At 47.1% G+C, this 23838-nt stretch overlaps 1 protein-coding gene across 1 annotated transcript in view; it reads left to right on the top strand.

Moving 5' to 3' along the window:
* LOC132773555 (uncharacterized) overlaps nucleotides 1-23593 on the top strand; it is a 46020-nt gene extending 22427 nt beyond the window's left edge. Inside the window, exons 5-8 of the mRNA XM_067467000.1 lie at nucleotides 5842-5915; nucleotides 8104-8189; nucleotides 13701-13998; nucleotides 23055-23593. Coding sequence (XP_067323101.1) covers nucleotides 5842-5915; nucleotides 8104-8189; nucleotides 13701-13998; nucleotides 23055-23211 — 615 coding nt within the window. The 3' untranslated portion in view covers nucleotides 23212-23593. The remainder of the gene's footprint in view (nucleotides 1-5841; nucleotides 5916-8103; nucleotides 8190-13700; nucleotides 13999-23054) is intronic.
* Nucleotides 23594-23838: the final 245 nt, after the last annotated feature.

Raw genomic sequence — 23838 nt, 5'->3', positions numbered from 1 at the left:
CACTCCGGGGCAGAGAGTTCCACTGCTGAAGGGCTCTCACAGTCAGGAAATTCTTCCTCATGTTCAGATGGAATCTCCTCTCTTGTAGTTTGAAGCCGTTGTTCTGCGTCCTAGTATCCAGGGAAGCAGAAAACAAGCGTGCTCCCTCCTCCTCCCTGTGGCTTCCTCTCACATATTTATACATGGCTATCATATCTCCTCTCATCCTTCTCTTCTTCAGGCTAAACATGCCCAGCTCCTTAAGCCGCTCCTCATAGGGCTTGTTCTCCAGACCCTTGATCATTTGAGTCGCCCTCCTCTGGACACATTCCAGCTTGTCAATATCTCTCTTGAATTGTGGTGCCCAGAATTGGACACAATATTCCAGGTGTGGTGTAACCAAAACAGAATAGAGCATGGGGAGCAGGACTTCGCTAGATCTAGACACTAGGCTCCTCTTGATGCAGGCCAAAATCCCATTGGCTTTTTTTGCTGCCACATCACATTGTTGGCTCATGTTTAACTTGTTGTCCACGAGGACTCCAAGATCTTTTTCCAATCTTACTACAGCTGCATTGGTTACCAATTGAGCACCGGATCACTTTCAAAGGGATGGTACTCACCTTGAAGGCCTTGCATGGTCTGGGGCCGATGTACCTGAGGGACCGTCTCACCCCCTCCCAACCCCAGAGATCCCTCCGTTCTGAGGACCAAGATCTATTGGAAGTCCCCAGTGTCAAGACCTTGTGTCTAACAGCAACCAGACGCAGAGCCTTCACAGCAGTGGCACCATCACTCTGGAATACTCTGCCACCTGAAGTCCGTACCTTGCGGGACTTACCAGCTTTCCGCAGGGCATGGAAGACATACCTGTTTCGACAGGCCTTTGATCTTTGATATTGTTGTTTTTAAATTGTGTTAGATTTTAGCCTGTTCTTGTAAGCCGCTCCGAGCCCCAGGGGAGTGGCCGCATATAAGCTTGAATTATAAATAAATAAATAAATAAATAAAATACACTCCAAAACTCAAGGTCAATGCCCACCAAACCCTTCCAGTGTTTTCTGTTGGTGCTCATATTTATACACACATCATTTCCATGTAACATTGCTTTTATTCCAAAGTCAAACAGGTTTACTGCACCTTATCTCACCTTATCTCACCTTTGCACTAAGGAGGCTGTTCAGGTCATGAACCGGTGCTTGGCCGCTGTCACGGACTGGATGAGGGACAACAGATTGAAACTAAATCCAGACAAGACAGAGGTACTCCTGGTCAGTCGTAAGACCGAACAGGGTACGGGGTTACAGCCTGTGCTGGACGGGGTCACACTCCCCCTGAAAGCACAGGTACGCAGTCTGGGAGTTCTCCTGGATTCATCGCTGAGCCTGGAACCCCAGGTCTCAGCGGTGGTCAGGGGAGCTTTCGCACAACTAAAACTTGTGTGCCAGCTGCATCCATACCTTGGGAGGGCTGACTTGGCCACGGTGGTCCACGCTTTGGTTACATCCCGCTTAGACTACTGCAACGCTCTCTACGTGGGGTTGCCTCTGAAGACTGCCCGGAAGCTGCAGCAAGTGCAACGCGCGGCAGCCAGACTACTAACGGGTGCTGGGTACAGGGAGCACACCACTCCGCTGTTACTCGAACTCCACTGGCTACCGATTAGCTTCCGATCACAATTCAAAGTGCTGGTGTTAACCTATAAAGCCCTAAACGACTCCGGCCCTGTTTACCTCTCCGAACGTATTCTCCCCTACGAACCATCAAGACCACTAAGATCGTCTGGAGGGGCCCTGCTCTCGGTCCCTCCGCCTGCACAAGCACGGCTGGTGGGGACGAGGGACAGGGCCTTCTCGGTGGTGGCCCCTTCGACTTTGGAACTCCCTGCCATTAGAGATCAGAACTGCCCCCTCCCTCATGACGTTCAGGAAACTAACAAAGACCTGGTTGTGGAACGCGGCATTTGACAACTGATTTAATTCTCTGCCCACATGAAAGGAGGATGATGAATGGGATTGTGATGATGTCAGACGATTTGGCTCTTTTAACTGTGATGATAATGTTTTAACGTGTATAGTGCTGATATTTTAATCGTGTAATGAAGTGGCATTGTGTTGTTATTGTATATTTTTTGTATGTTAACACATGTTGTGAACCGGTCCGAATCCCTCTTTGAAGGTGAAAGGGTCGGTATAGAAAACCTCGAAATAAAATAAATAAATAAATAAATCTGCTTTTAGCAAACAGTGAAAGGAAACGCCCTAAAACCAAATTATGCCTGCTTATCTACTGCTTCCTCCTTGCCACTTTTTTTCCTTTTGAATGCTTGCCAACCCCTTTCTTGGTTTATTTGCATATTCGAATGCTTCGGTTTCACACGGTCCCCCCTCCAGTTCGCTCACTTGGAACGCAGAAAACCATTGTTTACGCTCAGCGCCCTTGCCCAGAGAGCACTGGTTTTGTCAAGGCTGTGGATAGTGAGATCCAAACCACTTTGGGTTTAGTCTGGTGAGAAAAAGAAGCATTCCAGAATAAATCTCCAATAACCAAGTTGAAGCTCCGAGGTATTTATTTCTGTTCCAGCTGGAAAAGGATGATGGCTGCAGTATTCTGCTAAAGAAGCCGACATGTCCCAATGCAGAAAATTAGACAATATATGCAGATTTTCCAATTCAAATTTCCCATGTCCGCCCCCTGAGCCAGCTTTGCTGTGATTGGTTCTGACGTCAGCGAGCTGGGAGGAGCAACTGGAGGCTGGTGCAGCTCATCCAATGAGAGCACGAGCCCCGCTTCACCCGCTCAGCCAATGGTGTGCAAGGAAGCTTGGCAACAGTAGAAATAAAGGAAAAATAGTTGTTTGATGATGGGATGGTGAGTGGCCCATACGGGACCCTATTGATGGGCAATCTAGGTGATTGCTGTGAACCCTCAAGCCCGACCTAGCTAATGACACAGAGGTTTGAAACAACATTTCTATCTGGCCCTTCAGAGCCAGCCCATTGTCCAAAAAAGTGTGATGATACTGGTTTCTTGATGGGATCTGTGGATCCATTCCTCTGGGAAAGGGAAAGTCATTGTTGGAGAAACGGCAACATCCCCTTCTCCTCACAGGTGGGAAATGTCCTTTGTGAAGAGTGATTAAAGTGTCCAAAGGGTTAATCACAAAAACAATATTTGGGGGAGGTGTATATAGACAATAGATGATGGGAATTATAGTACCTTGAGCTCTGACTTCCACAGACAACTGAGACCCCCAGGAATGACAGCCTGGACCAAACATGGCACACAAAACCACCTCCATCAACTGAAAATACTGGCGGTATTTGGGAGGAATTGTCAGTAATTTAGGGGAGATGTAGTTCACCTCCATTCAAAGAGCACTATGAACCCAGCCCACAATGGATGTGCACCAAACTTGGCTGCTCTTCCTAATGTGCCGGTCCACTCTCAGTCCCACATCACAAGGCAGTTTTGCCCCTCCCTTGAAGGGACTCGACGGCTGGCGTGAGCCTCCATCCAGCATTGTGCATTCTCCCTTGCCCGTGTATGTGCAAGTCACCGCCATGTGCCGAGCACACCTGCACTCCCCATCCCACGTAGAGTCTCAGAAACAGCCTATAGCAGTGTTTCTCAACCTGGGGGTTGGAACCCCTGGGGGGGGGGTCACGAGGGGGTGTCAGGGGGGTCGCCAAGGACCATCAGAAAACACAGTATTCTCTGTTGGTCATGGGAGTCTCTGTGTGGGAAGTCTGGCTCAATTCTATCATTGGTGGGGTTCAGAGTGCTCTTTGATTGTAGCTGAAGTATAAATCCCAGCAACTACAACTCCCAAATGTCAAGATTGTATTTTCCCCAAACTCCACTAGTGTTCACATTTGGGCATATTGAGTGTTTGTGCCAAATTTGGTCCAGATCCATCATTGTTTGATTCCACAGTGCTCTCTGGATGTAGGAGAACTACAACTCCCAAACTCAAGGTCAATGTCCACTAAACCCTTCCAGTATTTTATGTTGGGCATGGGAGCTCTATATGCCAAGTTTGGTTCAATTCCATTGTTAGTGGAGTTCAGAATGCTCTTTGATTGTAGGTGAACTATAAATCCCAGCAACTACAACTCCCACATATCAAGTCTATTTTCCCCAAATTTCACCAGTGTTGACATGTGGGCATAGTTTGGTCCAGATCCATCACTGTTTGAGTCCACAGCACTCTCTGGATGTAGGTGAACTACAACTCCCAAACTCAAGGTCAATGTCCACCAAACCCTTCTGGTGTTTTCTGTTGGTATGGCCCGTTTGGTTCAATTCTATCATGCTATTTGATTGTAAGTGAACTATAAATCCCAGTAAGTACAACTCCCAAATGTCAAGGTCTATTTTCCCCCAAACTCCATCTGTGTTCATATTTGGACCTATTGAGTTCTTGTATTTTCTGTTGGTCATGGGAGTTCTGTGTGCCAAGTTTGGTTCAATTCCATCACTGGTAGAGCTCAGAATGCTCTTTGATTGTAGGTGAACTATAAATCCCAAATGTCAAAATCAATCCCGCCACCCCCCCCCCCCCCAAAACCCACCAGTAGCAACAACCATAATTCTATGGTTGGGGGTCACCACAGCATGAGGAACTGTATTAATGGGTCACATTAGGAAGGTTGAGAACCACTGGCTTATAGGAAACATACTGGAGTGTTCCTATACACAGATTGGAAAGCTCTGCTTTCATAAAGGGAAGTGCAACTCTTCTAGAGAAGTCATGCTCCCCATGCTCTATTCTGTTTTGGTTAGACCACACCTGGAATATTGTGTCCAATTCTGGGCACCACAATTCAAGAGAGATATTGACACTAAGCTGGAATGTGTCCAGAGGAGGGCAACTCAAATGATCAAGGGTCTGGAGAACAAGCCCTTTGAGGAGCGGCTTAAGGAGCTGGGCATGTTTAGCCTGCAGAAGAGAAGGATGAGAGGAGATATCATGAGGGCCATGTATAAATATGTGAGAGGAAGCCACAGGGAGGAGGAGGGAGCAAGCTTGTTTTCTATTTCCATGGAGACTAGGACGCAATTTTTTTTTGTCGTGTCAAGAGCGACTTGAGAAACTGCAAGTCGCTTCTGTTGTGAGAGAATTGGCCGTCTGCAAGGACGTTGCCCAGGGGACGCCCAGATGATTTGATGTTTTTATCATCCTTGTTGGAGGCTTCTCTCATGTCCCCACATGAGGAGCTGGAGCTGATAGAGGGAGCTCACCTGCCTCTCCCCGGATTTGAATCTGCAACCTGTCGGTCTTCAGTCCTGCCAGTACAGGGCTTTAACCCACTGTGCCACCGGGGGCTCCAGGACGCAATGGAACAATGGCTTCAGACTACAAGAGAGGAGATTCCATCTGAACATGAGGAAGAACTTCCTGACTGTGAGAGCCGTTCAGCAGTGGAACTCTCTGCCCCGGAGTGTGGTGGAGGCTCCTTCTTTGGATGCTTTGAAACAGAGGCTGGATGGCCATCTGTCGGGGGTGATTTGAATGCAATGTTCCTGCTTCTTGGCAGAATGGGGTTGGACTGGATGGCCCAGGAGGTCTCTTCCAACTCTTTGATTCTAGGATTTGGAAGTAAGATTGTGGTGTGAGGTTAGTTTGCGGTTACTTTGACCAACAGTGTCAACACTTGGCTGAACCTTTCTGGAGAAAAGTGTGGTCGGTCAAAGCAAAGGAACAAAAAAGTGACCACAAAAGATAAGCAAAGAGATGTGCTTCCTGTTCAAGCATGGGAACTCCCCTCCCTCGACTAGATTTCATAACTTTGCACGCCTTCTTAGGAGCTGTGCGCATCCTGCAAGGTGTAGTCCAGAGGTCTTTAAAAGGTGCTGCAGAGAAAGCGATTGGCATCGTGCTGGGTTTCCTCGGAGCCTTCCATTTCTAAGATCACATCTTCCATTTTTCTCTTGTGAGTATTCCATCTTTAACATTAAGTATCGGATCTTTCTAACTCTGTATTGTCGAAGGCTTTCATGGCCGGAATCACTGGGTTGTCGTAGGTTTTTTCGGGCTATATGGCCATGGTTTCTCCTGCATCTATGGCAAGCATCCTCAGAGGTCACCTCACTAGCTCTGAAGATGCTTGCCATAGATGCAGGTGAAACGTCAGGAGAGAATGCCTCTAGACCATGGCCATATAGCCCGAAAAAAAACCTACAACAACCCACTTTCTAACTCTCTTTCTTTCTCTGGAAGGAAGCCAAGCTTCTTATTTTCTGCTATAATGCAAACTTTAGATTTTTTTATTTATCGTGTCAGGAGCAAACCAAACAGTTGTATTGCATTTTTTAACAAACAAACAGACAAAACACAAAGTTTGCAAGCTTGGTAGTTGATTAAATGTCCTTTGACCAGTACCTGGTCCCTTGGAGTGCCTCTGGTGTTGCCGCAAGGAGGTCCTCCCTTGTGCATGTGGCAGGGCTCAGGTTGCATTGCAGCAGGTGGTCAGTGGTTTGCTCTTCTCCGCACTCGCATGTCGAGGATTCCACTTTGTGGCCCCATTTCTTGAGGTTGGCTCTGCATCTCGTGGTGCCAACCTAGCAGTTTGAAAACATGCAAATGTGAGTAGATCAATAGGTACCGCTCCGGCGTGAAGGTAACTGCGATTCATGTAGTCGGGGGTGCTTTGAATGCAATTTTCCTGCTTCTTGGCAGAATGCGGTTTGTTCTGGTACGGCTGTACCAGGAGCTCCAACTTCTTTTTCTTTCTTTGAGTGTTTGCATGTATTCCAAGGTTCCATGCATTTTGCAATAAGGTGGCTTCCCTTGGTTTGCAATTATAGGGCCAATGACCCATCAATTATTTTATTTTTAGTTCCGCCCCTTTCCCCAGAGTTCAGGAAGGAAAGGGAGCCATTTTAGCTCTGTCTTATAGTTGAAAGCTTAGCTACAGGACGTGAATCAGCTCCTCCTGTAGAGAAGCTTCGTTTCTTATGAAGTTCCGGGGGAAAACAGTTCCAAAGGACTCCAGCTGGAGAATCTACAAAGCCTTGACTGGTAGGTCTACCCGGGACCCAAGAAGCAGTTTGGAGCCGGGAGTAGAGCCCACACCAGCAAAGTTTAGAAAGTAGGTTGCCCAAGGAGGGGTTAAAAAGGGTTTTCCTCTTAAAGGAAATAAACAGTTCACGAAGTCAGTTGCCTGTCCCTTGTGGACAAGATTAAGAAAGCTACCAGTTGATTCAAAGCCTTGAAGTATTTGTTTGACCTGTTGAAGTTCTGAGTAGTATTCGAATGTTTTGTTGAAGACCTAAGCCATAATAAAGGACTTTGTTAAACTTTTCAAGCTTCTAAAGATTCTGTATAGGAAAATCCTTAGGGTCTCTCACTTGAGGCACCCCACTGGGCACAAAGAGCACATTCTGTTCAAAAGCCAATTGCTATAGGCCCAGCGTGTGACAGCACAGGGTTGGACTAGAAGAGACCCACAAGGTCTCTTCCAACTCTAGGATTCTATGATCAGTGGAACCATCAAATGAAGGACCTCAAATATATTCCCATCCCATGCATGGACCCCAAGAGAAAGCAGTCTGAGACACATTAAGTCATTGTTTCTCAACATGGGAGTTGGGACCACTGGGGGGGGGGTGCGAGGGGGTGTCAGATGGGTCACCAAAGACCATCAGAAAACACAGTATTTTCTGTTGGTCATCTGGGTTCTGTGTGGGGAGTTTGGTCCAATTCTATCATGGTGGGGTTCAGAATGTTCAGCAGTGGAACTCTCTGCCCTGGAATGTGGTGGAGGCTTCTTCTTTGGAGGCTTTTAAACAGAGGCTGGATGGCCATCTGTTGGGGGTTCTTTGAATGCAATTTTCCTGCTTCTTGGCAGAATGGGGTTGGACTGGATGGGCCACCAGGTCCCTTCCAACTCTAAGATTCTAGGTTTCTATGAAACATTGGGAAAACCCCATTACAGCTGGATGCAGACAACGTAAAAACCTAGAAATATCTCTCTGCTTTGGCTTCCTGGGGCCCCTTCCCAGTATTTTATCATGTTTCCATCTGCTTCTATGGGGAGTCAGGCCCACCCTGTGCCCCACTCTCTGATGTGGGGCACAGGGTGACACACTTTGATGTCCAACTCTGCTTCCCTTTTGCAGGATGTTTGCCGTCTGGACTGGTCTCCTGGGGCTGGCTCTGCTGGCTGGACGTGGAGAGGGACAGAGCTGTGGGGTGAATGGATATGGTAAGGACTGGAGGTAGTCAGGGAAATGAGGGAGGGCAGAGGCATATCCATGGGCTTGTCCATCCTTAAAACCATCTCCCACCCAACTAAGGTATCCTTATTCCTCTGTCCATTCCAATTTCCAAAGATTCCTGAGAAATGGATAGCTTGAGAAACATTACTGTTTCTGGACTGCAATTACAAGAATCCCCCAGCCAGTTTGTCCACTAAGCACAGTTTATTCTCGGTTAACGGCAACCGGTTATGGACCCTGCTGGTAGTCCAGGAAACAGAGTACTGAACAAAAGAATTGCCTTGGTTTATATACCCTTTAAAATAATATGCATGCATCATACAAGCATCACAATGTGCATCACAAAATTCCAATTTGATAGTGACTCCAATAGCGTATTTTAACTTCAACACCTTCAATCTTCCATTAAGCACCTTTATCTAAAGAGCTGCTCATTAAGAGGACCATCCTATACCCCATAGCGCCAGAATGTCTACCAGGCTACTGATAGCAAGAGCTTCCATCCATCTTGAGATAGTCCTGAAGAAGCCTCTTGATAGCCAGGCTCATTAATCTTACGATAAACTCTGCTTGGTACCAGTCATGATATTTGCCAGATGCCTGAGACATTCCTTTCCATAGACCTCTTTCTGGCCTCTCTCTAGCCTCTTTGTGGCAACTTAATTTGCAACTTTTAAGAAGCCAAGTGAAGTGAAGTTCATGCATACATACATCCTATATATTTTATCGTTCCTATTTCTAATATGATTACATCCAATATATATTTTCCAATATGTGTATCATGTATTTTAATCATGTCTTCATCCAAGGTCTTTATGGGATTTTGAAAGTTTTACTGGTGTTAGATACCACTGATAAAACATCTTATACCAATTATCCTGAATATCATATGAACATGTTCTGTTATAGAGCTAGATATCGAGGGGTATAACCTCTTTCACAGAAACCGAACAAAGGGGAGAGGAGGCGGAGTAGCCTTATATGTCAAAAACTCTTATACTGCAGAAGAAATTCAAGGCAGCAATCTGGGAAACCAGCTTGAAATCATCTGGATAAGAATCAAGGGAACTGGGACTCAAAAAGATGTCGTTGTAGGCGTCTACTACAGACCCCCAAGCCAGGAGGAAGATCTTGATGAAGTCTTCTGCCAACAGTTGACCAAACAGGCACAGAAAAGAGATGTAGTAGTCATGGGCGATTTCAACTATCCCGATATTTGCTGGAAAACAAACTCGGCCAAGAGTACAAGGTCCAACAAATTCCTCGCTTGCCTTGCAGACAATTTCATGGTCCAGAAGGTAGAAGAGGCAACAAGGGGATTGGCTACTCTTGATCTCATCCTAACAAATGCGGAGGACCTGATCGATGCGGTCGAAGTGGTAGGATCCTTAGGGGCAAGTGACCATGTGCTCCTGCAATTTGAGGTACAAAGGAAGGCCGAAACTAAGACAAGTCAAACCCGCATTTTGGACTTTAGGAGAGCTGATTTCCAAAAAATGAAGGAAACGCTGAGCAGCATTCCGTGGACACAGATACTAAAAGACAAGGGAGTTACGGATGGATGGGAATTTCTCAAGAGTGAAATACTCAAGGCGCAATTGCAAACCGTGCCAACAAAGAGAAAAAATAGGACAAGTGCAAAGAAGCCAGAATGGATGTCCAAAGAACTTCTAACTGTGCTAAGACACAAAAGGGACATGCACAAGAAGTGGAAAAAGGGAGAAATCACCAAAGAAGAATTCAAACAAATAGCCAACATCTGTAGGGAAAAGGTCCGCAAAGCTAAAGCAAAAAACGAGCTCAGACTTGCCAGGGACATTAAAAACAATAAAAAGGGCTTCTATTCTTATGTCAGTAGAAAAAGGAAAAACAAGGAGGCGATAGGACCTCTTCAAGGAGAAGATGGGGCAATGCTGACAGGGGATAGGGAAAAGGCAGAACTACTTAATGCCTTCTTTGCCTCTGTCTTCTCACAAAAAGAGAGTCTTCAACCTCAGCAAGATGGAGTGGATGAGGGATTGGAGGACATCCAACCCCAAATTGGGAAAGAAGTCGTCCAGGAATACCTGGCCGCTCTTAATGAGTTCAAGTCCCCAGGGCCAGATCAACTACACCCAAGAGTATTGAAGGAACTAGCGGAAGTCATTTCGGAACCATTGGCAACCATCTTTGAGAGTTCTTGGAGAACGGGAAAAGTTCCAGCAGATTGGAGGAGGGCCAATGTGGTCCCAATCTTCAAGAAGGGAAAAAAGGACGACCCAAACAACTACCGTCCGGTCAGCCTCACGTCGATACCGGGCAAGATTCTGGAAAAGATTGTTAAGGAAGCGGTCTGCAAACACTTAGAAACAAATGCAGTCATCGCTAATAGTCAACATGGATTTATCAAAAACAAGTCATGCCAGACTAATCTGATCTCTTTCTTCGATAGAGCTACAAGCTGGGTAGATGCGGGGAATGCCGTGGATGTAGCGTACCTGGATTTCAGTAAGGCCTTTGACAAGGTCCCCCATGACCTTCTGGCAAGGAAACTAGTCCAATGTGGGCTAGGCAAAACTACGGTGAGGTGGATCTGTAATTGGTTAAGTGGACGAACACAGAGAGTGCTCACTAATGCTTCCTCTTCATCTTGGAAAGAAGTGACGAGCGGAGTGCCGCAGGGTTCCGTCCTGGGCCCGGTCCTGTTCAACATCTTTATTAATGACTTAGATGAAGGGCTAGAAGGCATGATCATCAAGTTTGCAGACGACACCAAATTGGGAGGGATAGCCAATAGTCCAGAGGACAGGAGCAGAATTCAAAACGATCTTGACAGTTTAGAGAGATGGGCCATGTAAAGAAGTGTAATCCCACCGAATGTCACCTCAATTGCAAGGAAGTATTATCGCCACCGAAATGGTACCACCAAAAACTGTAAAGAATCTCCGTCAAATGCTAATTAAACTGCCACCATAATGTATAGAGACGCTGGTATCAAAGTCACTGTTAGTCTCTGTTTATGTTGTGAGGTAATTCTGGTAGAGTGGAATGCACCGAACGTAAAATCAATGGAGATGAGGCAGTTTTTAAAATAACAAAGAGAACAAGTTTATTGTTGAACAAAGCTTGTGGTTTCAATATAAAGATGTTCAGCTTGGCATTCACTTGATGGTTACAATATGGAGAGGTTATGCTTGGCATATACTTGATGGTTACAATATGACTTGGTAGAGATACAGTTCAGCCTTTAATGTTACAACTATAAACTCTTGCTGTAGTGAAGGTGTCTTTTATTCAGTGTTCCCTGCTGTGAATATTCTCACTATTTGATCTATACTGGATCAAATAATAGAACTCCAGTCTTCCACCGACTGGCAATCGTACAAAGCCTCTGTTATTTCTTTTTAACTAAAGAAATCTAACGAGGTTTTACCCTTCAGCTCCCTAGCTGAAGAAATATTCACGAACACTAACTAACACTACACTCCTTCACTCCTCAGAGTCTCTTTTCTGACTCTGTTATTCTCTCAGAGTCCCTAACTGACTCTGCTCTCACTCTCAGGGTCTCTTCCTCCTGACTGAAACTTAACTGTCACTTTCAAACCTTTTTCTCTCTAAGCTCCTCCCACCTCCTCTTCGGCCTTGTTTCCATGGCAACCTATCTCTCACAGCTGGGCCGCTCCAGCCACAGGCAACCAATGTAAAACACAAATACAGATTTAAACACATTATAATAAACACTTCTGTACAGGCCAAAACTAACAAAATGAAGTTCAATAGTGACAAATGCAAGATACTCCACTTTGGCAGAAAAAATGAAATGCAAAGATACAGAATGGGGGATGCCTGGCTCGAGAGCAGTACGTGTGAAAAAGATCTTGGAGTCCTCGTGGACAACAAGTTAAACATGAGCCAACAATGTGATGTGGCGGCAAAAAAAGCCAATGGGATTTTGGCCTGCATCAATAGGAGCATAGTGTCTAGATCTAAGGAAGTAATGCTACCCCTCTATTCTGCTTTGGTTAGACCACACCTGGAATATTGTGTCCAATTCTGGGCACCACAATTCAAGAGAGATATTGACAAGCTGGAATGTGTCCAGAGGAGGGCGACTAAAATGATCAAGGGTCTGGAGAACAAGCCCTATGAGGAGCGGCTTAGGGAACTGGGCATATTTAGCCTGAAGAAGAGAAGGCTGAGAGGAGATATGAAAGCCATGTATAAATATGTGAGAGGAAGCCACAGGGAGGAGGGAGCAAGCTTGTTTTCTGTTTCCTTGGAGACTAGGACGCAATGGAACAATGGCTTCAAACTACAAGAGAGGAGATTCCATCTGAACATTAGGAAGAACTTCCTGACTGTGAGAGCCGTTCAGCAGTGGAACTCTCTGCCCCGGAGTGTGGTGGAGGCTCCTTCTTTGGAAGCTTTTAAGCAGAGGCTGGATGGCCATTTGTCAGGGGTGATTTGAATACAATATTCCTGCTTCTTGGCAGGGGGTTGGACTGGATGGCCCTTGAGGTCTCTTCCAACTCTTTGATTCTATGATTCTATGTAAATTTTATTTTTCTGGCCCACATTGTTTCCCAATCCTCTAATCCAGGGGTCCTCAAACTAAGGCCCGGGGGCCAGATGCGGCCCTCCAAGGTCATTTACCCGGCCCTCGTTCAGGGTCAACCTAAGTCTGAAATGACTTGAAAGAACACAACAACAACAATCCTATCTCATCAGCCAAAAGCAGGCACACACTTCCCATTGAAATACTAATAAGTTTATATTTGTTGAAATTGTTCTTATTTTAATTATTGTATTGTTTTTAAAGTGTTTTTTTGCACTACAAATAAGATATGTGCAGTGTGCATAGGAATTCATTCATGTTTTTTTCAATTATAATCCGGCCCTCCCAACAGTTTGAGGGATTGTGACCTGGCCCTCTGTTTAAAAAGTTTGAGGACCCCTGCTCTAATCTAACAGTGTGGCCTATATTTGCTGACCATTTTCCATACAATCTTTCACAATTTCTTTTTCTGTTTCCAATTCTAATTATTTATTATATATTCTTGTAATACATTTATTTTATAATTGTAAAGATTTATCCCAAGAGGAATCTTTTCCCATAAAGCCTAACTCTTTGTCTTTCCTAAATTGTTCCCTTATTTGTAAATATTGGTACCATGAGATATTCTTGTTTATTTGATGTAATTCTTCTTGTGTTTTCATTGTAATAATTCAATCTTTTTTGTCAACATTTCTTTATAGGTGGGCCACTTCTCTCCTCCCAGTTCTCTTATTTGTCAGGCCTCCATAGGAGAGATCCAGGCAGGAACTGAACTCCTGTGGACCCTCCAAATGCCCTTTGCCTAGGGCATATTTTCACTGATCCAGAGATACCACAGGATCAGCAACTCCACAACTAGTGGTCTCCCCTCCCCTTTGTGGAAGCCTATTGAGTGTTCTTCCTCTGGCCCACCGTCTTGCTGTACTTCTCCTCATTTTGTCTTTCCATCCTTATGTCTCTCCAGGTCCTAACCTGGCCAGAGGTCGCCCGACGTACCAGTCCTCTATATACCTAGAACACGGGCCAGACCTCCTGTCAGGGAAAGCTGTGGATGGGATCTGCCAAGGGGACGTGAACGCCTACCGCTCCTGCACCCACACGAGCGAGGATTTGGAGCCCTGGTGGTATGTGGACCTGGGAAGGCAGTTCCCCATCGATGTGGTGATCGTGAAAAACCGTGGGGACTGCTGTGACGCAAGGCTCCGGGGAGCTGAGATTCACGTGGGAGACTCCTTGGTTGGACACGGCAAATTCAACCCCCTGTGAGTCCCAGTTTTTCCATCTCACCTTACCCTCTGAAACACAGGTGTCATAGGCTGTGCTTGTTCCTCTTTGGAAGACATTTTACATTATATTCTTCTTCCTCTGAAATATTGCCTTCAGCACCTGGGATTCCTTGGTAGTCTTTCTGGGTCTCAGAGAGGTTCTGTTATAGAGCTAAAATTTAAGGGTCTTTGCCAGGAGGCAGAGACCAATTAGACTCATCAAAGAGTTCTTTTTCCCTGGCGAGCCATCGAAGTTTAATGCGATTCAGCTGAAACCAGATGCAAAGCTGCAATCATTCGCCAAGCTAAGCATGAGGAGATTACACCAATGCAGTCATATTTATAGTAAATTCAAATTTGCAGAGTTCAAATTTCCCACCCCGGCTTCCCTGTTGTTCCCTGCTGTGATTGGGTGATGGGCCCTCCCGCCCCCGGCACCTCTGGACCAATCAGGAAGCTCCAGTGGTCCGTAGGATCCAATGGGGAGATCTCTGCCACCTGGTGGTGACAGCCAATCAGGAGAGATGGGGGTGGGATGATGGAACACAAAGGAATCTGGGAAGGAATCTTTAAACAAAGGAATGCCATGTGCTCTGTGAGACAAAGAGCCCATACAGGGCTGCTTTGAGTGTTGTGAATCAACATGTGTCCTTCCTGGCTGTGAGACAGGGGAACAATGCCTGGGGTTAATGCTATCTTCTCATCCAGGACCCCAGAGAGAGATTAATAATACCAATTATAAAAAGCAGATGATATCAGGACACAGCATGAATTCATAAGTTGTCTTGAAGAAAGTTCATGGGTAGAGAGCAAGTCCTTGAAGAGAGTGAAGTCCAGGAATGTAGCAGAATTCAAAAAGCTACCAAAGGGAGTCTATGTAGTTCTACTGGGTCTGATATCGAGCTCTTTTTGGGGGGCTTTCCCATCGAGGAAGGCCCCAGAAGACCGCCAAGGGGGTCTTTGACCTTGGTGAGCAGCCAGCGAATGCCAATCCAAAGATGCAAAAATATTAAGAATTAATCCCACCAGAGGCTGAAGAGGTATCCAGTGACCGAAGCGTTTATTTCTGCGATTCAGCTGAAAAGGATGCGTTACAGGGATAATTCCTCCATAAGCATGCCGGGGTACAGTGATGCAGGCATATTTATACAATTTTTGAAAACCCAGAGTTCAACCCTCCTGCCCCGGCTCCTCTGATGTTCCCCGCTGTGATTGGGTGATGGGCGGACACCTGGGAAGCAGCCCTCCCGCCCCTGGCACCTCTGTACCAATCAGGAAGCTCCAGTGGTCTGTAGGGTCCAATGGGGAGACCTCTGTCACATGGTGGCGACAGCCAATCAGGAGAAATGGGGGCGGGATGAGGGAGCACAAAGGAATCTGGGAAAGGAATCTGCAGACAAAGGAATGCCATGTGCTCAGCGAAACAAAGGAAAAATGTCTCCAGATGTTTGACAAACAAAGGCTTTCCTGTCCTTGATGAGTCTGGCAGGGAATTTGAATAGGCTAGATCGATATCGGACCACCCGGAGGGTCAACAATACCTGGGTGAATTAATCAGTCTCTTTTTCCGAAGCTCTGCTGACCCTTGTTCCTTCGCTGGCCATGCTCCGAGGGCTAGGGTTGGGGCCAGCAGCATTGTCCATGCAAAATGAGTCAATCAATGGGTGATTTGGGGGAAAGAGGCTTGGGCTCTGTCCCCAGGCAGTTCCTGGTCACGCTGGTTTTCTTGTGGGGCGAGGGTCAAGGGGGTGAGGATACAGAGGAGTTCATAGGGGTTACATATTTCATATTCATAAGCCATAGGCATCATCAGTATACAGGCATTCCATATATCACCACCCACCACCCATCCCAACCCCAATCCACAGTAATAAGAAAATATTTTATTCATTTCATAAAAAGAGAGAGGAAAGAACTAGAAGTCCCAAAGTCTGGACGGAAGGGTTTTGGGTGCAGGGGCCAGTCCATGCATCAGGCTGGCCACCAGAAGATCAGTCCAAGGTCCGGGTTGGTCAACAGAAGATTGGCTCCTTCTAGGAACAGGAGCTGGAGCTGAAGGGGGAGCTGGGTTGGGTAGTAGCAGAGTCCATAGTCCAGCGCACAAGCCAGAGGATTCACAAGGAGGAAACAGGAACCCAGTTATGTGTGCTGGGTCAGGAAGCAACAGAATCCATTGTCCGGCCCTTGGCGAACTATAAATACTTGGGGGGGGGATGCTTGGCATCAATCCTCCCTTCGAGGCTGGAAAATGGTCACACTCATTTTCCCAAGCCTCGACAATTCTTTAGCACCCAGGGCCTCTTTTTAGACTGATTAGATTGTATTCTGTTGATTATTTCGGGACCCAACTTAAGCAACAACAGCAGGACCCAGCAGGGTGGGAGAGACCAGTGGCAGAGTGTCCTTTGGGTTGGAGAAAAGAAAGAAAAAAAAAACTGAAGCAAGAAGGTGAAGACGGTGGAGGCAGGGGATGATGGAGTCCGTGATGGCAGTCAGCATGGAGCACTCAGGGGTCCCGAGTGAATCCTCAATGGAGAAGGATGGCACATGGTGGAATTCTCCCATCTGGCAGTGGTCCTCAGGCCTCCTGGGGGCGCTGGCTCCTCCCTTGGTACTGAAACAAGGAGAGCAGCCGAAGAAGAAGAAGATGGGGCTCAGCCTTGCTACTCCTTCTGGCGTGGCGCCTCCTGGTGACCGCAGACAGGTCCGGCTCTCCATCATCACCGAGACTCAGGGATAGTGTCTAGGACAGTCAGAAAGAAGGTTTACAGCCCCCCCCCCCTTCCCAGCCCAAGGGTAGTTAGTGGGGAAACAAAGGGAAAAAACTTTCATACCTAGTGAGGGCGTCAGTGGTCTCCTTTGGGCCACTCCTCTGCACAGCTTCTGGAACGGGCAGGGCCTCCTTCCTTCATGGCAGTTGCTGTGGGATCCTGGTTGCTCCTCCTGCGATGGCATTCCCCCGTGGGGGCTCAGATCAGCCTCTAGGAGGGGCTGTCTCTTCTGGGCGGCATGGGGTCTGGTCCTGCTCTCCTAGGATCTTCCTGTGCCATCTGGGTTCCACACAGGAAGGTCCACAGACCTCCCATTGTTCACTTCACCCAGGTAGTTGTCCTCAGCGGCAGGAGTGGATTATGGGTCCCACAGGTCGATCTGATGTCTGGTGGTCTCTTCACTGCGCAGAGGAGACCCCTGGACCTCAACGTCCTCCTCATATTTAAGGCAGTTAATGGGATAATTTAAACATTCACATACATGCACTCAGGGGAAAGGGAGGGAGGAAGGGCCAGGAAGGAAAAAGGCATTAGAGGGACTGTGTGTGTGTGAGAGAGAGACTTAACCATAGATGTGGGTGAAATGTCAGGAGGGAATGCTTCTGGAACATCCCTTTCTTAGGTTTGAGGAGAAGGAGGTAAGAGGAAGCAGCAGGATTTCCCTGTGAGATAGAGGAAAGAATTCACAGAATATTGGCTTCTTAGAAGATGGGAAAGGAGGGAGAAGAGAGAGAGAGAAAAGAGGTATGGGCTTCAGAGACATAAACACAAAGAACTCTTTTTGTGATGCCTGGTTCTTAGAAAGAAAGGGGAGAAGTGGAGAGAGAGAGAAGAAAAAAAACAGCAAACTTGGAGGCAAGGATCATCGCCTCTGGAAAATGGGTTTTGTAGTTGTGCAGAAAAGAAGGGGAGATTGAAGATGTGAGAGGGGTAGAATTCCATCTGTTTGCAAGAGGGAAGGAGAAACCCCCAAGGCCAGGGGAAAGGTGGTCAGAAAGAGAAATTGAAAGCAAAAGGGGGTGATCTAGCTTTTGAAAGTAAGTGGGGTGCTCTGGTGAGGTGGGGATTTGTAGTTCTAGAGAAGAGATGGGAGAGGAAGGGAAGGAGTGATGTGCCCTCCCCCCATCTACACAGAAGAAAGAAACATGGCAGAGAACACAAGTCTGGGCTGAAACTTCCTCCCCTTCTCCCCCCTCCCTTAGTTTGCATTTCCCAGAATGGGAGAGAGAGGGAAAATAACAAATCTGGATCAGCCCCTTTTTCTTCCAGGTTCCAAGGGAGAAATGGGAACAAAGGGGTCAAACAAAGGAAGGGAGGAAGGAGGAAAGGGAGACTCCTCCCTTTTCTCTTCCCCTTCCTGTTGAGAAAGGAGGAAATCTTTTTGGAAACCCTGGGAAGCATGGCCAACAGGAGACAAAGGAAAAAAAGGTACAGGCAACCCCCCCAAAATAGACATTTGGGGGCTCTCCCACAAAAAAGGAGAAAGAAAAAACAAGCACAGGTCAGACCTCTCTCCTCCTGGATTTCAAGGGTGGGGGGGGCAAAGGGGTCACTTTTTGTACAAGCTATTTCTCTTCTCCCTCCCCTCTCCTTTCCAGTGAAAGAGAGAGAGAGAGAGAGAGAGAAAAGGCAAACTTGGAGGCATTGATCACCCCTCCTTCTTAGCAAAAAGAAACAGGAATAGGAAAAAAAAGCCCCCTTTTACACCTCCCTTGTCTGCAGGGGGAGAAAGAGAGAAGGGGTTGAAAGCAAAGAGAGAGAGAAAAGGGAGTTGGGAGTAATGGGAGGTGGGGAAGAGAAGACAAAGGCACTGAAGATTTAGCTTTAGAAAGAAGGGGATTGGTAGTAGCTTGGGGAAGAAGGGAATGAGCAAGGCCTTCTTCTCCCATCTGAAGGGAGGAAAAGGGGAGGAAGCCAAGGTGGCACAGGAGGAAGCAGGAGAGGGAGAGAGCAAAGAATCTACTTCCGGTCCCCTTTTTCAGAGAACTACCCATCCCTAGTGCATTTCCTCAAGGAGCAGTAAAAAGTAGAAGGGGCATAAAAATTCAGACATATCATAAATAGGGAATAGGGAAATGGAGGGGTTGGGAAGGGAAGGAAGGAGTCAGGGAGATTGGGTAAAGGGAAATGGGAATGGGATGGTAGGGGAACAAGCAATTTTTTTTCAAAGGGAGGGGGTGAAAAAGGTCTGGAGGGGGTTTCTGGGAGAAGGGGGGGCCTTGTGGCCTTCCTTTTGCATGGTGAAAGTTGGGCACAAGCTCCTCCCTCCACCCCCTTCCGGCTTTGGTCAAAAAGCATGAAATATGAGCAATTTCTTCCCATTTTGCCCGTCCATGACAGTCTTCCGCGCTGCCATGTGGGAACCAGGAGGTTACACCTTCCAAGGGCCTTAAGGGCCACTTGGGCATGCTATATTTGACCATCTTGGCCTGCGTCGACGAATCGTGACGCTTGCCTGTCCCAATTGGCCAAGAACTTATCTAAAGGTGTTTCTTTTGAGACAGGACGTTTGGGCTTGGGCCCACAAACACTCATTTCTAGCTCAGCCTCTGCCTACCTAGCAGTTAATGGGAAATGTCCTGCCAACCGCAACAAAGACTTTCTCCAAGAGTCCCTTCCACTAGAACTGAGTGGCCAATGCCTGGCAACTTGCAGGCGAGGAGAAGGACGCTTCCCCTCCCAACAGAGTTCCAGGTATGCAAAACGCAAATTGGACTGCAGATATCCAAACCCAAATCGCCAGATCTTCCCAGACCTCACCCAGGAATTTGTTACCGAGCCCCGCAATCCCGACACCCAGTGGTCTTACTCCGAAGCTGAGCAAAGGGACCCAGGACCCCTCCCACCTGAGAAATCTTGGCCTGCCCGCGGTTGCTGTTACTTACCCCCCAGATGTCTTCCCCCTTCCGCGTCGGTCACTCCTCTTCCAGGAAGTCCTTGGATCAAGGCTTCCCTGGCACTCCTTTGTGCCGAAACTCCAGGTCAGAGCTTGGGAGGAAGTGGCTGCGGGAGAATTTGTAGTTTTGTCAAGAAGGAGAGTCCAAATTAAGAGAGGCGCCTCTTTTCCCAAGCCGTTCCTCCTTTGCTGCTGGCCCGAAGAATCAGACCAAGGTGCCTGCTTGAAAATTTAGGCTATAATTTAGTCTGGACCTCAAGCAGGAGTCCCTTCGTGGTAAGCCAAATGATATCGAGCTCTTTTTGGGGGGCTTTCCCATCGAGGAAGGCCCCAGAAGACCGCCAAGGGGGTCTTTGACCTTGGTGAGCAGCCAGCGAATGCCAATCCAAAGATGCAAAAATATTAAGAATTAATCCCACCAGAGGCTGAAGAGGTATCCAGTGACCGAAGCGTTTATTTCTGCGATTCAGCTGAAAAGGATGCGTTACAGGGATAATTCCTCCATAAGCATGCCGGGGTACAGTGATGCAGGCATATTTATACAATTTTTGAAAACCCAGAGTTCAACCCTCCTGCCCCGGCTCCTCTGATGTTCCCCGCTGTGATTGGGTGATGGGCGGACACCTGGGAAGCAGCCCTCCCGCCCCTGGCACCTCTGTACCAATCAGGAAGCTCCAGTGGTCTGTAGGGTCCAATGGGGAGACCTCTGTCACATGGTGGCGACAGCCAATCAGGAGAAATGGGGGCGGGATGAGGGAGCACAAAGGAATCTGGGAAAGGAATCTGCAGACAAAGGAATGCCATGTGCTCAGCGAAACAAAGGAAAAATGTCTCCAGATGTTTGACAAACAAAGGCTTTCCTGTCCTTGATGAGTCTGGCAGGGAATTTGAATAGGCTAGATCGATATCGGACCACCCGGAGGGTCAACAATACCTGGGTGAATTAATCAGTCTCTTTTTCCGAAGCTCTGCTGACCCTTGTTCCTTCGCTGGCCATGCTCCGAGGGCTAGGGTTGGGGCCAGCAGCATTGTCCATGCAAAATGAGTCAATCAATGGGTGATTTGGGGGAAAGAGGCTTGGGCTCTGTCCCCAGGCAGTTCCTGGTCACGCTGGTTTTCTTGTGGGGCGAGGGTCAAGGGGGTGAGGATACAGAGGAGTTCATAGGGGTTACATATTTCATATTCATAAGCCATAGGCATCATCAGTATACAGGCATTCCATATATCACCACCCACCACCCATCCCAACCCCAATCCACAGTAATAAGAAAATATTTTATTCATTTCATAAAAAGAGAGAGGAAAGAACTAGAAGTCCCAAAGTCTGGACGGAAGGGTTTTGGGTGCAGGGGCCAGTCCATGCATCAGGCTGGCCACCAGAAGATCAGTCCAAGGTCCGGGTTGGTCAACAGAAGATTGGCTCCTTCTAGGAACAGGAGCTGGAGCTGAAGGGGGAGCTGGGTTGGGTAGTAGCAGAGTCCATAGTCCAGCGCACAAGCCAGAGGATTCACAAGGAGGAAACAGGAACCCAGTTATGTGTGCTGGGTCAGGAAGCAACAGAATCCATTGTCCGGCCCTTGGCGAACTATAAATACTTGGGGGGGGGATGCTTGGCATCAGGTCAAGACGCAAAGCCCTGCAGTGCTGGGATGGAATCCGGTCCCATGGTCCTTTGAAAACTACAGCTCTCTCTCTCTCGAGAGAGAGAGGCAGTGACCCCAAGGTCTAGCCATTCCCAAAGTTTCATGGGGTCCTCATTGTTGTTAAGGCCTTGACAAATTGACCAAGACTTAACCTCTATTGTGCAGTCTGATACCTTTGTCCTTTGCAGAACTTTAAGTCACCATCCCTTGTTGGGAGGGGGGGGGTCAGTTCTTCTCTTTTGACTGCCACTCTCAGTATAGCTGTCCAATGCTCTTTTGAACTGTAACTCCCAGAATCTCCCAATCCAAGAGTCATAGTCCAAAAAAAAAGAAATTTCATCCCCAAGCTCAGAAGGATTTCCAAGCAATCCCAGGAGATGTAGGTACTTTTTCGAAGGAAGAAACATCAATAACCACTTCTGAGGATTCCTGGCCTAAGTGTTATGAATAACTTTCCCACATTGGAAAAGAATATCCCACTTCCGACACCAATTATGTCATGAATGACTCTTCAATAACTTTGAAGCATAGTTTCTTTTTATTGCAGTTTCCAGTGTGAGAGGTTACATCAGATTACAGAAAAACATTTAGACAAAGAATGACATTGGACAGACAGACATACAGGTTCTGTGCAACTACATTGGATTTACAATTACATTGGTTAACAAACAAACATAGGGGAATTACGTTTTCACTAAACATTCACACTACATGTACACGCATTCATCCACAGGCATCCAAATATTACCATATCCTTTTTTCCCTCTTTGGAGAAGCACCTCTTAGGCCAGACCCTGCTTTCCTGCAGCCCTTCCAACACATTGTTCCATAACGCCAAAACTTCAAAATGCCAAAACTTCTTTCCCTAAGCACAATGCCAAGGACCAGGTCTCTGTTTTCCATACAGCAGGACCTGACTCCCTGCACAAAGTCCAAGACTCCAAAAGCGCACTTCTTCCTCTTCCCTTGAGAAAGAGGCCCCAAAGTGTCCAGACTGCTCCCATGCAAACCTGCCACTATCCATAGATACACTATCTCTCTCCTTCCCATGGAGCAGAGCATGGCGGGTGGAACAGACTCCTCAGGTCTGCCACACTTTGACCATTACTAGACTGAGTCTTTTATAGGAATATTTGTTGATGTAGTCCCAAAGTTGTAAATTAATGATAGACGTCTTCCATCCTGGCTCCATCTCAGTTTCCTGGCCAGATCATAGAATCATAGAATCATAAAGTTGGAAGAGACCTCCTGGGCCATCCAGTCCAACCTGATTCTGCCAAGAAGCAGGAGTATTGCATTCAAATCACTTCTAACAGATGGCCATCCAGTCTCTGTTTAAAAGCTTCCAAAGAAGGAGCCTCCACCACACTCCTGGGCAGAGAGTTCCACTGCTGAATGGCTCTCACAGTCAGGAAGTTCTTCCTCGTGTTCAGATAGAATCTCCTCTCTTGTAGTTTGAAGCCATGGTTCCATTGCGTCCTAGTCTCCAAGGAAGCAGAAAACAAGCTTGCTCCCTCCTCCCTGTGGCTTCCTCTCACATATTTATACATGGCTATCATGTCTCCTCTCAGCCTTCTCATCTTCAGGCTAAACATGCCCAGCTCCTTTAGCTGCTCCTCATAGGGTTTGTTCTCCAGACCCTTGATCATTTTAGTCACCCTCCTCTGGACACTTTCCAGTTTGTCAATATCTCTCTTCAATTGCTCCACTGTGTCCTTTTTGCCTTCTTTCCTCTCTCTGCAGCTGTGAGACCATCCAAGAAACCAGCCTCGGTGCCATCAGCACCATCCGTTGCCAGGGGCTCCCAGGGCGCTATGTCAGCATCCATATCCCCGTTCGGTGCGAATACCTGACACTGTGCGAAGTGGAAGTCTATGCGATGAAACCAGAGTGCCTCTGACCACCACCTTCCCATGTGGGGGGCTGGGAGAGGGGAGTGTCTGATTCCCTCTTTGGATGGACAGCCTGAGAGTGTGTCAGGCGGGTTTTCCAGCCATACACCCCTCATCTGCAAGCCTTATCTCCCTTTCAGCAAACGGCAAGAGGAGACGCCACATCCAAAATCAAATCACACCTTCTTGCAACTTCTTTTTTCCCCCTTTGTATGCCAACTCCTTCCAGAATGTAACTGATCTTTTCTTGCCTCTTTTTCCTAAGTACTGTGTCAAAGAAAACTGCCTCTCATAAAGTCTCGCAAAGCGCTTTTTGCTTACTGCGGCTGCTGTGTGTAACTCCTCCCAAGCTGTGCATTGCTTCTCTTTGACCATTCCTCCCTCACACACACACACTTTTATGCTTATTTTCTGAATTGTGCAACTGTAAGAATTCAGAATCTTGCAAGACTGCTGGTTGAGTCTGCAGTTCCAAAGTTAATGCTTCCACATTTTCACAATATACAAATATGAATACAAAAATTAAATACATTTTTGCAACAAGAAGCCTTTTCCTGTCATGTGTACTTTAATGTGCAAGGGGGAGGTGTGTTTTTGATTGGGAAGCCTTATTAAACAATGGGTTGTAGGCATTC

The sequence above is a fragment of the Anolis sagrei genome, chromosome 4 (assembly GCF_037176765.1).
Source record: "Anolis sagrei isolate rAnoSag1 chromosome 4, rAnoSag1.mat, whole genome shotgun sequence".
Taxonomy (NCBI): domain Eukaryota; kingdom Metazoa; phylum Chordata; class Lepidosauria; order Squamata; family Dactyloidae; genus Anolis; species Anolis sagrei.
This window is presented reverse-complemented; position numbering and strand designations above follow the sequence as displayed.